The sequence below is a fragment of the Syngnathus acus genome, chromosome 3 (assembly GCF_901709675.1).
Source record: "Syngnathus acus chromosome 3, fSynAcu1.2, whole genome shotgun sequence".
NCBI lineage: Eukaryota > Metazoa > Chordata > Actinopteri > Syngnathiformes > Syngnathidae > Syngnathus > Syngnathus acus.
Window position 1 is genome coordinate 12,873,959 of NC_051089.1, and position 16,921 is coordinate 12,890,879.

The 16,921-nt window shown below is 38.5% G+C and overlaps 1 protein-coding gene across 2 annotated transcripts; it reads left to right on the plus strand.

Moving 5' to 3' along the window:
- The first annotated feature begins 1,793 nt into the window (after positions 1 to 1,793).
- On the plus strand, positions 1,794 to 16,678 carry LOC119120384 (excitatory amino acid transporter 2-like). 2 transcript variants are annotated; one of them, XM_037247223.1, is made up of 11 exons: positions 1,794 to 1,995; positions 8,155 to 8,294; positions 8,503 to 8,655; positions 9,450 to 9,700; positions 9,819 to 9,927; positions 10,024 to 10,150; positions 10,258 to 10,491; positions 11,132 to 11,326; positions 11,458 to 11,592; positions 13,879 to 14,089; positions 15,022 to 16,678. In XM_037247223.1, exons 1-11 carry the CDS (start codon positions 1,961 to 1,963, stop codon positions 15,091 to 15,093), a joined length of 1,662 nt encoding a protein of 553 aa, XP_037103118.1. In that variant the 5' UTR covers positions 1,794 to 1,960; the 3' UTR covers positions 15,094 to 16,678. The 2 variants fall into 2 exon arrangements, with proteins under 2 accessions (XP_037103118.1, XP_037103119.1); XM_037247224.1 differs by lacking the exon at positions 1,794 to 1,995 and adding an exon at positions 5,141 to 5,392.
- The last annotated feature ends 243 nt before the right edge of the window (positions 16,679 to 16,921 follow it).

Below are 16,921 nucleotides of genomic sequence, written 5' to 3' on the forward strand. Positions count from 1 at the left end.
TGATCTCTGTATTTTTCCAACCACTATTATTCCATGGCTCTTGCAGAAACGTCCACTTAGCATCCCATCTGTCATCTGTCAGGTTGACAAACACAAGCAAACAAAAGCATCCCCTTTACTGGAACCTAAAAACCTGTTAAACAAGCTGTATTTCTAGAAATTGTGAAAATGCCATTAATGTTGTTTCAATGGGAAGATCACATCTCTGTATGACCACAATAACCAAAGTTCATGTCCATGGTTATTAAAGAGGCTGGCGGCCTCTTTTCTCTGCATTCAAATTGAATCTGCTCAAATGTCTGTGACATATTGCTATGTCCTGCAAAAAGGGTCCCGTGATTAGAGTCGGAGTGCACACACAAGAAAAAGAGGGTTACGTACAGAGTCGAGCGGGCGCGGTACCACTGCTTGTTTTGTAACCAGCGGCTGAAATTAAGTGGAGTGTTTCCAATATTACAGCGTGAGGTTTCTTGACAACAACAAAATAACACAATGTCTTATTAATATTTCCAGCAGGATGTTCAATGCAATTACGAGCCACACATTCGATAGATAGCAGTCTTAGGGTCACTAAATGGAGAGTAGAAATGAAGTGCACTGACCAGTTTGGCATAGATGATTTATGCTCAGCTTCCATAGAAAAAAATACCTAAAATCGCCCAAAAAGTCTATTTGGAATTGTTTGAGTTGTTCCAGATTGTAGTTTCTCTGATCGTGAAATTCTTCTTCTTCATTTCTTTATTCAAAAAGGGACAACACACATCTATCAACATTGGACAATGAAATGTGGCAGTCTGTTAAACAAAGCTCATTTGTATTGACAGTCCCTTGGGTAGGTGTAAAAGCCACCCTAAAATACCAAGTTGCAGAACAATACAATCGTAACAAAAAAAAAAATATTTGCGCAAGGATAGTGCACCTGAGTCTGTCTGACTCATAGAGAGTGCATTTGGCCCAACCGTTTCAGTTTTTGGTTAGAGACATTTATATTTAACCGATAGCTGGCCCTCCACAATCAATGCATTTGATGATGCATTTGCTTGCTGATTTGTTTCATAACTATGTGATTATAGACAATATCTTTTTAATGAAAGATTGCCCTTGGAATTGGAATTAAATCTTGTTGCTGTCTTAATTTGCATTAAACTCGCACAGGTCTGACTGTCCAGTCCACTGCTGCTTATCATTTCTAAGGGTATATGTGGCCTCTGTGCACATGAGATCAGGCGTTTGTGAGTTCTCATGCAGCGTGTCCAACGTGCTGTCATTGAGGAGCACACTGAGAGGATTTGCTAAACATAGCTCTTACTCCTAAGATGCAGACACATGCCCCGTTCCTTTACAGCTTTGAGCGGAGGAACTAAGACAAAGCACAATAAATTGGGCTCGTACCAAAATCTGCAACTTGCAGAGAAAATAGGTATGAATGTATAAGTGTAAAGGTTTGCACATTATTCAACCGGAAATTTACTGATTGAACACAAAACAGGTGAGTATTACAATTACACAGCGTTTATTGCTCAATGGGGATATCCTTAAGAAAAACAAAACAATCTGATGTTAGATTCTTTCATTTTGTTTGTTTTCTTATTTTGCATGCCAATTGGTTTTGTCACGGTTTTCAACCGTACTATTTAAGCTCTTTCTCTCCGTGGCTCTGGAGTGAAAATGTGAGAATCGTGTGATTTATTGTGAGAACACCACAAACACACCTAAGAAGACATTCTGTTCCACGTTTGAACTCTTCACCCTCTGTCTAAGCATCAGGGTACATAAAGCGCATGCGCTACACTCTCATTGGAATTTGCAAACGGGGAGGTGCAAGGATCTATGCAGTAGACCTTGGCAAAGGAACATGCTGTATCAGATCTGTCATATATTGTAAATAAAAAATAATAATAGTCAAATACTAGCCAATCATCTTAAAAAATTAACATTTACAGTTATCTTAGGGAGAAAAATGTACAAGTTTGAAGAAGACAAGATACCTAACAGGTGAGCAAGTTTCATATTGAGAGTCGTATGTGAATATATATTTCAGGGTACACATAGACAACAAGCATCATGTCATTAGTGAAAGGATTTTGTCTGGATGTATCAAATGCTGTAGTTATTTTTTGTGTGTAATTCTTGTAGTACACTTGGTCTTAAACTTTGCAGGTCCACATGACTGTAGTCCACCCCTGAGCGATGGTATAATAGCAGGTCAGATCAAGTAAATGGTAAATTCTTACCTTTGAGATCATTAAGTCCCCCCAAACTACGTATCTGATTTAATACTCCACAAATGTCAATAGTAACTTTAAGACGAACGTTATCTTAACCCCTGATAAAATGGTTATTTCTTTAAGCAGAGCAAAGATATGTTAATTTTCATTGCACTCCATGTTTGTCAGAAGACAAACGATAACCTGTATTCAAATATTATTGTAATGAAATGGAAATACAAACTCCAGTCAGTGGGCCGCATCCCTGCATGTATTCGAAGTTTCCCTCGTTAAACACACCAAATTGAAATGATCAGTTCATCCTCACGTTTTGCAGGCGCTCGATAATGATCCTAATTAATTGAATCAAGTGTGTTTACGGGGGAAACTTCGAAAAGGAATGCGGCCTGTATTCAAAATATTTTTTTTTTATCCAACACAGTGCCGTACTCTACCACTAGTGTTACATTTAATTTGATCTGTATTACTGAATAACAATAATATGCACCATGAACACAGCATACATTCGTATTAGGGTTAGGGTTAGTCTAAACCTACAGCAACAAATTCCAGTAATTCAACAAAATGGTTGCCAAGCGAATGAAGTCGCACAAATAAACACAACATGGAGAAAAACTGAGATTTATTGATGAATTTAATAATTATCAGGACAATTCTGCAATCTAGAACACACATGTAATGCAATACAAATATGTCAGAAACAATAATCCACAAAAGTTCATGACGTTTACGCACATCATCAACGGGGATTTGGTGTATCTCGTGGCCCTCCGTATGGTTTTAATACAGGCTATATGGCCCTGATGCAATATGAATTACAACTGTTAGGGGAAATAGGTGCTTTCTTTGATTCAAGGAAGTATGATGTAAAATACTACACTGGATGCCCCGTTCTCTTAGTGTGTCTGATCCATCTCTGTGTGTGCTGGATTAGGATGGCTCAGGACGGATGAGTTAATTATAGGCACCTGCTGTCTAAGCGTGGTGTGTGTTGTCAGGTGTTGCAGCATGAGGTCGGCTTGGTGCAGAGTGCAGAGAGGAAAGGCGGAGTGAGGTGTGAAATTGCGTGTGCAAATGGTTTGCCATGTGCTCTGTGCGTGTTTGCTTTCTCACTTTCTAATCGCTGACGGCTGATATCACTGACCGCTGATCAGTCATGGCACGTTTACAGGATTGTGTGAATGCAAAGAGACAAGCTTGCACACTGATAATGTTCTGCTTCAAAAATATATACTGTATCAGGCACAACATTATATCTAGATAGATAGATAGATCGATCGTTCGATAGATCGATCGTTCGATAGATCGATCGTTCGATAGATCGATCAATAGACAGCAGGTCATCCTTCGGGTCCATCATCTTGATATATTTTTGGAGGTGTCTTGTTTCCTCCTGTATAGTATCCTGGACTATACAGTCCAGTCCATGGCCAACCCTCTTCCCACTTTGTATACAGCCTCAGGATGCTGAACGAAGTGGAACCCTCTGTGCATTGTAAGGAGCTTTCTTGTCTTGATATCAGTGGCTCCCTGGTCAGTAGAATTCTGTCTAATGGGAATCTGCTTCCTTACAAGGCATAGGTGTTAATAGCCCGGCTCTTGTTCTTGCCGTTCAGCTGACTAGTCAGGGTCTGCCTCGCCCTGTATCATGTATAATCTGGATAATGCAAGCTTGCATCCTGCATCAGATTGGAAAATGTTGGATGGATGGTTGGATAGATGGATGGATGCATGGATGCATGGATGCATGGATGATGGATGGATGGATGGATGGATGGATGGATGGATGGATGGATGGATGGATGGATGGATGGATGGGTGGATGGATGGATGGATGGATGGATGGATGGATGCGTGGATGGATGCGTGGATGGATGGATGGATGCGTGGATGGATGCGTGGATGGATGATGCATGGATGGATACATGGATAGATGGTTGACATTTAATTAATTACATTTTTGTGTTTTTTATCAACATTGTTCATCTATGGTATACAGTTATCATTTATATGACAATTTCCAAACTTTACGATAACGTTCGTGTGTAAATAATTGATAAACGTGTAAAAGGATTTGAAAACGACAATTTACTTGATATACTGCAGGAGCTATAATACAAGCCTGTATCCTGCACAAGCCAAGTTTGGAAAAAGCTTGCTCATGTTTTATTCAAGAACCATTTGTGGAAATAATATTAATAAAGATTCATGATTTCACCTAGGCTTGAAACCTCCACCCCTTGTCCTCCCAACATAACTATCATCTTCAACATTACAAATTGTATATCGAGTTGCATTCTGGAATATTTATGACAGCTACGTTTCCACCCCCTTTTATCACAATGCGATACATACAGTGAATATTAATTAACTAACAATCGATATTTTGTCACTAAGACAAGATGTTTTGGTTTTATTATTATATGAAATGTGTTTTGAGAAATTATTCCACCTCCGTTCCTCCCTGTGTGGAGTTTGCATGTTCTCCCCGTGCCCGCGTGGGTTTTCTCTGGGCACTCCGTTTTCCTCCCACATCTCAAAAACATGCTTGGTAGGCCGATCGAGCCCTCCAAATTGTACCTAGGTGAGAGTCCGAGTGCGAATGGTTGTTCGGCTATGCGATTGGCTGGCAACCGGTTCAGGGTGTCCCCCGTCTACTGACCGATGACTGCTGTGATACGTAGGCTCCAGCACGGCCGCGACCCCCATGGGGTCAAGTGGTACAGATAATGGATGGTGTTTTGAGAAATTCTAAATAAGATGTAGTAAATACTTCATTGTTAAAGGGGACAGAACTAGGTGAAATAATAAAAGCAGCAAGGACAGTGTTCTATTACTAATCTTGGCAGATTGACTCCACCCTTTTTGTCGGGAGGTGTTCTGTCGGATCTCCAGGAAAGCCAGTTTACCTTTCCGCAAATCTCTGCAGCTGCATGTGCAAGCATCTGAGAATCTGGATCTATTTCGCATGCTGAAAAGGAAGTGGTCTGCAACTTTTTAAAGGCAGAATAACCAATTTTGAAGAGCTAAATTATTTTTTTGGGGGGGCTTCTAATTGGATTTACTAACTAACAAGCCATGACTTTGTTAATGTTCACCTGACGGATAGCAGCACAGTCTCTCTTACATACAATTTACATTCTAAACTGCTCCCAAATGAACAGGTAAGTGCATTTGGAATCCATGTGTTGCATACAATGATGTCATACAGAAATCAATGTGGTGATTTAGACAAACATTACAAGAGAGGATTTTCAGTCAAATGATTGTTGAAGAATTTGGTTTCACACAATATTGCCAATTTGTTGTACATTTACAGCTATTGAGCTATTTATGTGTTTGAAGATGAAATAAACTGTTTTTGTAATTGCTTTTATATCCTTTTACAAGTGTTTTGGCACTTTTATGGAATCTATTGATTAATGTTAACAGAAGCAATTTAGCTTGCAATGATAACATTTCTTTCATCTATCTTTTTAACTGTCATTTGTTTTAGCATTCTTACTTTCAGGACAATACTCGTAAAATCCACAAATCTCAAATGGGTAATCTCATACATTACATTTACCAGGCACACCTTGGTGGCACCTTGACTTTCCCTGAGAAGCCCTTTTTCAGTTACGTAACACAATTAGTCGTGTGCTGAAGGTGCTAATTTTACCCTCTTGAAAAGACTTAAGTCTCATTAATGCTGGAATATTGGGTATCAGGCAGCCGTGATTGACTTGTCAGATCGCTTACCTCAAATGTTCCTTCAATCGTGTCGCGCAGAATTTTCTTCAGTAGTTCAAGATTTGATATGTAATTAAACCTCAAGTAGCCTGCATGGTGTTAACGCAATAATCTCTTCCTTTTCTACATCTCTTCTAACACTCCAAACAAACCTACATTTTTCAAGGTGAAATGTTTCTCTTGTATTTTACCTTTCCAGATCAAAATAAAAAATGTTCATTTTGTACTTACTTGATAATCCAGGCGTTAAAGTCAAGAAGGTCAAACGTCTCAATGCCATGAGCTTTGTTACATAACCGCAAACGTCTGTACTCTGCACAGCAGATTTAAAGGCCGCACAGGGGAGAGCTGATCTTTAAGTCCAAGGGCTTTACGCCAAACCATAGCAAACCAACATGTTGCATCAATGGTGCGATGAAGCAGCATGAGAAAAAGTTTGGAATTAGCAGTATATCACTGTGAGATTTGGAAGTACCAAAATGACGATAGAACTTTCAAGAGCTAGAAGTAAAATGTTTTACGTATATTTTCATTAAACTTAAGTTTTATTCCCTACATTAGTTCGTTTTTCTGGGTTATCTGAATCGGGGAGTCATTTCTGAATCAATTTTCGATAAAGCTTGGGGAAATGAATAGTTACGGGTCAAGGAGGGAACTCGCAGAATAAACAGATGTGTTAGAATACAGTCATAGCAAATTTTGTTCGAGATAACTTTATCTTACAAACACTCAAACAAACACGACTACACATATTCAAAGTCAATGTGATTGATTTTTCCTTTTACACAAAGTTAAGAAAAAAAAACGTTTTTTTTTGTAAAGCTGTATAAAATATTTCTGGTAAAAACTGAATATTGCTTGAAGAATTTGCTCGACTATAATACACTAATTTACATAGTCGTAAAATGACCGTTTCTGAGAATTGCTGTGACGTATGAAGCCAACTTCTGACACCTACGAGCTTTCATTCTGGCCCAGGATCATTCAATTGCATTCTACAGTCCTTCATCATTTCGCAAGTCTCCTTTGTGAAGCCAAGCCAGCAGCAAGAAGCCCTCACAAATCATTAAATCAATCATTAAAAAAAGAAGATGTGCTGAAGTGGTTTCATTTTGCCAAGCAACACATTGGCTTGCCCTAAGAAAAATGGCACACCCGTTTGTGCACTGCTGATTGTTCTCCTAAGGACAATTGGTGAGACAAATTCAAACACCCAAACACTGAATTCAATCCAGAATACACAGTACTGTGTAAACCCTGAGAAGTGTGGCGCACAACTTTCTTGGTTCCAAAAATTCAAGATCCATGAAGTGGAATTCCCAATCCAAAAGAGAATTGAAGTGGTGAAGTAAAATTGCATTTTCGGAAGCTAATCTACATACTACATGTGGAATGTTAAAAAATTGTTCCGGGAAAGAATTCCAGTTTGCAGGTTTGAGACATTGGTCAATGGCATGCTGCTATGTTTGAGTTTGAAAAATAAGACAATATTATTTTGTTTGCATTTGTGTATGTGGCAATTCAAGCTATTCCATATGATTTTGAAGTTTCAAAAGTACTTTTTATATACTGCATATATTTTTAACAAACTGCTATTACGATTCTGAAAACTGTTTAATCGCTTTCTTTGTTGTTACGTGTGTTCCTGTTTTGACTATTTACAACACTAAACTAGGAATTAAAGATTCTACAGAAAATACCTTATTTTTTTTGCACATCTATTTATAATCAGGAATGATTGGCAATTGATTCTAAATTTTAAACATTGGCACGATACAGTTTTAAAATGCATTCTGTCACCTGTGCATGTACTTTATTTTTTGCATCGCAGGGCCTCAGAAAATACAAACTAACTGCAGTCTTGGCACTCATGGCACTGATTCTGAGCCTGACAACAGCCACGTAATGAATTTCCAAGTAGAAGGTTGAATATGAGTGATATTGCTCCTTATTCCAGCGCTGAAAAAAAGCAAACATACAGCCTGCTGAGTGCCAAAAGTACATAATAACCTTAACAGTTTTCCCACTGTTGAGCAAACTACTGACCAGTAAAATAGCTTCAGTTTTAAAAATTTCATTTTCTTGTACAATAAAAAGATGAAATTCACCAAGTTTAAAAGAAACGGTCAAAACAGTTCACACCTCCTTTTACCATGCTGTGAGAAAAGCTTTTTCTTGTTTTCTTCCGTCACAGTACCAACAAGATGCAGAAGCAAGTGGAGGTCAGGATAGATGAGGGCCACTTGGAGCCCACAGTGGACTCAACTGAGAGTGCATGTAGCAGTGTGTGTGATAAAATCATGAAGAACATGGTTCTAACTCTAACAATTCTCGGTGAGTTTAAGGTCATGTGAATATTGATTGTCTACTAGCCGATAAACAAAACAAAGACGATTGCATTCATCTAACAAGCAGTGGCTAGTGATCGTCATGGTTGCAGCTTTACTGTATCATTCATCGATGTCTTCCTTGTTGGTAGTGAGGCAACGGATTCTGACGTGTAAATGTCATTGTCAATTTGTTTATTTTATCATTGATTCAGGTGTGTTTCTGGGTTCCATCGCTGGAATGCTGCTGCGGCACATATCGCCTCTCCCTCCTGACGTTATTATGTTCATCAGCTTCCCGGGGGAGATCCTAATGAGGATGTTGAAGATGCTTATTTTGCCTCTTGTTGTTTCAAGTCTGGTCACAGGTGGGTAAAAAGAAAGTGGCGGCTGCCTATAATCTGTGTTCTCCACTGCAATCTGCAGCCTTGAGCTGAAACAGCAAACACCAAGATAAAGAGCTTAAGTTTACAAAAGTCTTTTAAAAGTTGAATATAGCAAGATTGAAATAATGAATTATGGCTTTGTGGGAATCGTCAGCTCATAATGCAAATTAAAATCCTATTCCTATAACTACACATTGTTTAAATAGATGGAAAAAAAATTATGAATTCATATTTTCAGTTTGATGATCGCCTTTGTGATGCCATCAGACTAAAATTACAGCCAAGCCTTAAAAACTAGGTTGCATAGAGGGTCGTAGCTGTCAACCCATCACCCACCACCAGGTGGGTGTGCGGTCTCCGATGGGAGGAGGATGGATACCCAAACAGATTGAGAAGGTCTGCTGGGAAAGTCTTTGCAGACTGAATTCTTGACAGCTTTAAGGAAATTGTGCCCCACCATGTGGTGGCTCAGGATGGGAAAGCAGTGCAACATCAACACTGTGCGTCGCAGAAACGGGGTATTGCTGATCTTGACTAGCGATGTTGTGAGTTGGTGTGGACAATACATAAAGATTAAATGACTTGGTTGAGGGAAGTCTTTTTTTTAAATAATTTAGGTTGGTGAGCCCAAGAAAATAAATAGATGAACAATCACTAAAAAGTTATTTTGCATTCACTTCATACCATAAGCACATTAAAGTAAGGTACACATAACTGGAAAGGGACAATTGTTCATTCTTTATTTTGATATTCTTGTGAAATTTGTCCTATAACAGGACTGGCTGGCTTGGATGCCAAATCTAGCGGACGTTTAGGCACCAGAGCAATGGTATACTACATGACAACAACAGTGATTGCAGCAGTCTTGGGGGTGGTCTTGGTGTTGCTCATCCATCCCGGGAACCCCAAGCTAAAAGCTAATCTTGGACAGGGGAAGAAGAATGATGACGTTTCCAGTGTGGATGCTTTATTTGATCTCATACGAAACCTGTTCCCAGAAAACTTGGTGCAAGCCTGCTTCCAACAGGTACATATCTGATCTTCAATGTTCTATTTGCTGTCCCATGTTGTGAAGTTAGGATATACAATGCATAAGTCATCCCTTCATAGATAGTTCCAACTGTTGCTCTGTGTTTCTTGTGCAGATACAAACAGTGACCACAAAAGTACAGGTGCCCACGAACAGAACCAAAGCACCCCCGCAGTTCACCATCAAGAGGTCACTTCAGTTCAAGGGTGGAATGAATGTCCTTGGTAGGCTATTGATCTTATTCCCAACAAAAAAGTACTCTGATTGTGTTCTGGGTGTCTGACTTGACTTTTAATTTGCACTTATGTTTTGTATCAAAGGTTTGATTGGATTCTTTGTTGCGTTCGGAGTCATCATGGGGAAAATGGGGGAGAAGGCCAAGCTTATGCTGGAGTTCTTTAACGTCTTGAATGAGATCATCATGAAGATTGTTGGTGCCATTATGTGGTAAGTGTACGGCTCACAAAAGCCAGAAACAGGAAGCGTTAACACTATCTACGGCATACTGTTGATGCTCCTCCATAAATGCAGTGTTTCTTTTTGTTGCATTTCAGGTACTCGCCATTTGGAATTGCTTGCCTAATATGTGGGAAAATCATCTCTATTGCCGACTTAGAGGTGGTTGCCCGACAGCTGGGAATGTACATGATCACTGTGATAGTGGGCCTCATCATCCATGGAGGCATCTTCCTTCCGCTAATATATTTTGTGATAGTCAAGCAAAATCCTTTCAAGTTCTTCATGGGAATATTCCAGGCTTGGGTCACGGCACTTGGAACAGCATCCAGGTATTATCTGTTATTCAAAAAGTGACCTGACACTGGCTAGTACAAGGTGGTTGTTACTAATGATTTTATTTTTAAGGATTTTTTAAATACACTGCTTTGATACGTACCTTGTTTCCAAGGCTAGATAGCAAACAACAACAACAGGAACTTTTATTTAAAGCGGTAACTGAAATATTCATGCCAGCAGCGACTTCCAACTTTGTTTCCATGCGGGATATTTTTCATTTACTCTGTGTTTTATTAATGACGTGAGAAGCCCTCATTCCCCTCCTGAGGTGAGCTCACTTCTTTTAAGTTCCTGCCAGCTCACTGCTCCACCATCTACAAGAAGTATTAATTGTCAGACAAAACAAACATTGCAGCTGATTTTTTTTCTCTCTTCATACGCCCTTTCTTGGTTTCATTAAAGTCATGGCTTATATAAGATTTAAAATAACAAAAATAACAATTAATAAATCCGAAATAATTTTGAACAATATTTGTTTGTGAGAACAGAGAAAGGTTGTCAATTGGTTTGAAAACATCAAAAGAATTATGACCCAAATACAGAATATGAAATAGAATTATTTTGAGAGTTTGCAACACTGAGGTAAACTCTAATATGTTTTTCTCTTTTCTTAAAATGTCTTATTTTCCATAGTGCTGGAACCTTGCCTGTCACATTCCGATGCTTAGAGGAGAACCTGAAAATTGATAAGAGAGTAACCCGTTTCGTCCTCCCTGTTGGGGCCACCATCAACATGGACGGCACGGCGCTCTATGAGGCCGTGGCTGCTATCTTCATCGCTCAGATGAATGGAATTGATCTCGATTGGGGCCAAATTGTCACTGTCAGGTGAGGGTATGACACCACACGTGATTATTATTATTATTATTATTATGAATACACATGCTATCAAATACATAGTGGGTGCCCAGCTTTGCTCATCATTATTCCTCTGAAGCTCAAATGTATGTCCTCTACAGTATGACAGCAACTCTGGCTAGTGTTGGAGCAGCCAGTATCCCCAGTGCTGGACTCGTGACCATGCTGCTAATCCTAACAGCAGTCGGGCTGCCCACCCAGGACATCAGCCTCCTTGTGGCCGTTGACTGGCTCCTGTGAGTAAAATGCTCTAAAGCAGTCATTTCTTTGCATATCAACCCATTCTTCTAATCACACCCGCTGTTTATTTAATCATCAGTCTGTTTACCTATGCTGCACTGAATGCAAAAGTTCAAACTGCAACGAACAAAAGTTTTCACTTCCCCAAAGACATCATTAAAATCTATGTCATCGTCCCCAAAAACTGTGTAACAGCAAAAGTTTCAAATACTTTACAATTAAAGTTTCCTCATTTAATTTTTCAAATTGGCTTGTTTTAGGGAGCGGTTTGTTCTTATTTTAATGGAATGAACGTGTATGTCGTTTTCGATGTTTCCAGACAATTATCTTTATCTTTAAATAGGCATATAATGGAGGTAATTTAAATGTCATTGCCTTTTAAATAAATGCAGATTGTAATTCAAAAGTATTTTAGTCCCGAATGCATTACTCATTTTTATGGAGGGATACTTTTTTCAGCCCTCTTTTTCCCACATGATGGTTAAATTATTGAACAACACGACTAAATCACCCATCTGGAAACTGAAATAATTTCTTTCCCTCGGTCAAATTTCTGATGTGACCCAGAGACGATCCCTGGCAAGCCGAGAGACATAATCAATCCCTCCAGTTCGACTTAGGTCTACCCCGAGGTCTCACTCCCGGTGCATTTGCCCCAAATAGGCTCTCTTCCAGATGAATTCCTTTTTTTTCCACACGTCATGTACATTTCAATGGATGCACATCTGTTATTGATGTGTTTACATTTACAAAACACAGCACACAAGAAGACAAATACGTAAAAAAATAAATACACACGTGTCATCACCAGGGAATGGCGACAGGGAAATTTGAAAATTTAATCATATTAAACTTGGTCATTCATCATGGTTTACTGTTTCTGTTGTTCGTTTGTCTTTTCGGTCCCTATCCAAAGCTTATGTATAACGCGGCACCATTGTAGAAGTTCTATCAATTTGTCTGTCGATCTCTTAGTCCATACCGCCCTCGTTTATGAACCCGACAAAGACATCATTGTCTGATTTAGAGTGCTTATTCTCAACCCGGCAGCTTCACATTCAGCTGTCATCTTCCCTTGTAAAGTTTAAAGGTCACAGAGCAATAACGCCATCGAAGCAATATAATCTGTAAATCGCAGTGGTGAGATCCGTAGGCCACCAAATTGGACTCGCTGCACATCCTGGTTGCACCCGGAAACCGCTGTCCACAAAAAAAACATACATATTGAACAGAAGTGATGACATAAGGAAGCTTGGTGGGTCCTGATCCAATGTACACCATGTGCACAGACAGAATGGCATGGAAGAGGGAACTTCTAGTCCTGGCACACTCTTTATAAATCAGCATGAGAGATAAGGCTTTTCCAAAGGCTATGTAGAAATAAATTATGCAAACCAGCAACCAGTATTGTTCTATTGGTGCTCAGCTAAGAGCCTTACTATCCTTTCCCGGTGTATTATTATTATGGGTTTTCTTAAAGCTAAATATTTTACAAATATCTATTGGAAATCAGATGTAATATACAGTATACACAGAAGCAATCAATTTATCAATGAACACAATAGTGAGTTCAGTCCTGACAGAATGCAACACAAATGCGAGATGGGAAATTTCCAGTATGTGAGTCACAAAAGACATTACATATCCAAGTTACACGTTTTCCCCTTCAAAGGAATGACTGGATGGTGTAATACACTTTCCAAGCCTTCCCATTTATTGAAGTGGAACGCTCATATTTTCTTAGTCTGAGTTTAAAACATTTAATATTTTCTTTTCTGACACACCTTTGAAAGATGGACATGTATGCCCAAAACATGATGGTTTACCACTAAGTGCTATATTTTATCATAATTTACAAGTGATTAGGGCAATAACATAAGTACCGTATTTTCCGCACTATAAGGCGCACCTAAAATCCTCCAATTTTCTCAAAAGCCGACAGTGCGCCTTATAATCTGGTGCGCCTTATAGATGGACCAATATTGAGCCACTACGGCAGGCATGTCCAAATATATGGATTTATATATGGACAAAGATTTCAAATGGGCCATTCATTGAAGGTGCACTTTATAATCTGGTGCGCCTTATATATGGACAAAGTTTTAAAATGGGCCATTCATTGAAGGTGCACCTTATAATCCGGTGCGCCTTATAGTGCGGAAAATACGGTAGACAATTTACTCTGTTATAATGAGGAAAAAACATGTGTTGGCTCTGTCTTTTGTCTTTCCTTTCCCGTCGGTCTCTCTAATCAAGCTGTTTTCACACTTATTGACATGCAGGGATCGATTCCGTACCTCAGTCAATGTGGTTGGCGACTCCTACGGAGCCGGTATTGTGTACCATCTCTCCAAAGATGAGCTTGACTCCTTTGATGCCCAACAAACCCGGATGGATGATTTTGAGATGACTAAAACAAAGTCCTTCTTTGAAAATAACACCAACCAGAATGTTTACGCTCACCACAATTCAATCCTGATAGACGACTGCAAGGTACACTTCATGTTAACGGATATAGAGACTTGTATGTAGAGGATTCTCCCCTACTCTCTGTTTGTCTTGTCAATGTGACTTCCTTTATTGGTGTATGTGTGAAATGTACAGTGAGGAAAAAAAAATGAAAATGAGTGAATTTAACAAGAACAAAAAGTTTCTGGATTGACTCATTCACCATTTCATCATAGGAAAAAGCAGTTTTTGTGGTACCAGGTTAACCAAAGGCTAAGTTTGTTTTTTATGACACTCTATGACCCTCCCCTCTTTTTTTTCTTTTTAACAATTCAAAAGGTCGTGAATCATATCCAGATAACTGTTACATTCCTTATACATCATGTACACAAGTATCATTGATTTATTTGTGGTTGACTGGTATCACTGAAAAAGTATTATTTTCATTATATTATTTGGACATGTATTTATGTATTCAAGGCAGCCCCAACCAAAATGTTCTTCATATTATAAAATATAATTCTTTGCCTGTGGTATGACATAAAGACTGCTGTTTCTCTATGATTAATACTAGAATGAAATCAGCCCTTCAATAACTAATGTGATCCTCTTTTACTAGCAGCAGCCAAATAATTGGTGTTAGTTTACCTTGTGGTGGATATGCATTGTGAATGATGCTGAAACTGCTCTCTCATCATTTGGCGTATTCAAATTCGGTTGGGCAGAGAATCCATTAAATACATGGCCAACTCTCAAAATGCGTTAACCCTGTTTTGATGTATTTGTGTCACCGTAAAACGCCTATATCATTACACGAGTGCTCAAAGACATACATGGATTGAGAAATCCCATTTTCATACCCACCCTGAGGACAATGGCCTGAATGTCAAGAACTTTTGGCTTCTCTGCTTCAATCACTAATGGTGTGTTATGGTGCCTTGGGGCCTTGGTTAGAAACTGTTGATAATTGCTTTCAGGACACCTTGAGCAAAAATGGCAAGACGGCAGGATTCTGTTTTGTTGAAGAGGAACTACGGAAATTCGAGTAAAACAAACCCAGAAGCTGCTGCGCCTTACCCAGAGTTCCACAAGCTTTTACCTTCTGATGACAAAAACTGGTTTTATAATCATCCACTAGCCTTCTAACACAATTAGCAAACACAATGGACCATTAGAACACTGGAGAGATGGTTGCTGGAAATGGGCCTTCATACACCGACGTAGATTTTGCATTAAAAAACAGACGTTTGTTGCTAGAATAGTCATTTACCACATTATCAATGTATAAAGTGTATTCCTGATTAGTTTAATGTTATCCTCATAGAAAAAAAATGCGATTTTATTTTAAAAATAAGGACATTTCTAAGTGAGCCCAAAATTTGGAACATATACTAAATATATATTTACAAAATGACACGCAACATTAACCGCAGGGAATAAACAGGAGAATCATATTAAAGTTGCCGTTTTCAATTCAGTTATCCATCTCACCTCAGAAAACCACCTGCAAAAACCAAGTTCCAACAACATTTGGTTAAAAAGACTCAGGGCCTTATTTGGTGCTGCTGCAAACTTCATGATTAGTCAATTATAGACCTCTTCAACATTTTGTAACATTTCATTTCACTTTTGTATTTAACATCTTTATGTTGCATAGAGAGCTGAAATTATATTAGAATGGGAAAGCCAAACATTGGTTTGATGCAAATCTCAAGGTCAATGCTTTAGCATTTTTTAACTGCTGAGTGCTGCTTATTGTCAGTAATGGGTGGTTGCTTCAAAAAACGCTTTTGAATTTAGATTTCTTTTTTTGAATGTCGCTCAAAATGCAAACATGAGCACAGAAGGTTAAGGGAAAGACAGGCCGGTGCAATACCTTTTACTTTTTGACTAATTGGATTACAGCCTGATGTCGCACACACAGTCAAGCCTAAGCCGAAAGCTTATGTCTTACTTAGACCATCAAGCAGAAAAGGTGTGGGCGCTAATCGTGGCAACAGCCAGCGCATGATGTGTTGTTGTAAAACAAGTAAATGAGGAGGCCCTCCAAGGTTATTTGTTTATGTTTTTGTAAATATTTTTGTAACGTTTGAAACACTGAATTTTTGGGAGTAGTTACTGGATATGCCTGGAATGTTTGTGTTCATACAGTAGGTGCTGTTTCTGAGCAAAAAAATAGATAAATAAATATGGTGAATAAGATAGGAATTTGTAAAGAGGAAAACAGTAGAAATGACTCTCACTACTCAAGACAGTGCATTGTTTTGTGTTTTTCTTTCAGTTTCTTGTTGTTTGTTAAATATTTAACTTGCCTTGAAGAAATCCGCTGCACAATGCAGTGAGCATGTTTTTGAAATTCCAAAAATACAAATTAAGCTGGGACTCCCAATCATTGAGGAAATTATTTCTATCCAACTTAATGGCAGAATGAGGATGGCTGGGCCCTCTTCATCAGCAGAAATTTGATGTAGAATTTGTTTTTTGTCTTTGACTTCATATCTGAATTGGTTTGATCCTGTTTGTTTATCAAATGCAAAATGAGTTTGTCTCCAGCATTTGATTGTATCTTAACTCAGATTTTACTTATTTATTTTTGGTCTGAAAAAAAGCAAAAGCTAAGGTACCAAAAAAAAATGCTTAAAGTGCCTCCTTGCACTTTGTGTATATAGTTTGTAGTTAGATAACTCTGTAAGACTTGTATATAGCTTAATTGTCATTGTTTTGAATGTTTTTTGCTATGTTTGTATAACTACATACAAATGTTAGAAGTATGTTTATTATACTCCACTGTAAGCCTGTGGATTTTGATAGTTTGTGAACTTTTATTATTATTTAAAAAATTGACTTTATATTTTAATGTAGTAACTACTGTACTTC

Bases quoted from the DNA above. Each gene is read 5' to 3' on its own strand.
- LOC119120384 (XM_037247223.1), top strand. From the start codon at position 1,961: ATGTACAAGTTTGAAGAAGACAAGATACCTAACAG. The intron at 8,295-8,502 runs GTGAGTTTAAGG...TCATTGATTCAG, and splicing joins TCTAACTCTAACAATTCTCG to GTGTGTTTCTGGGTTCCATC. The intron at 11,593-13,878 runs GTGAGTAAAATG...ATTGACATGCAG, and splicing joins GTGGCCGTTGACTGGCTCCT to GGATCGATTCCGTACCTCAG.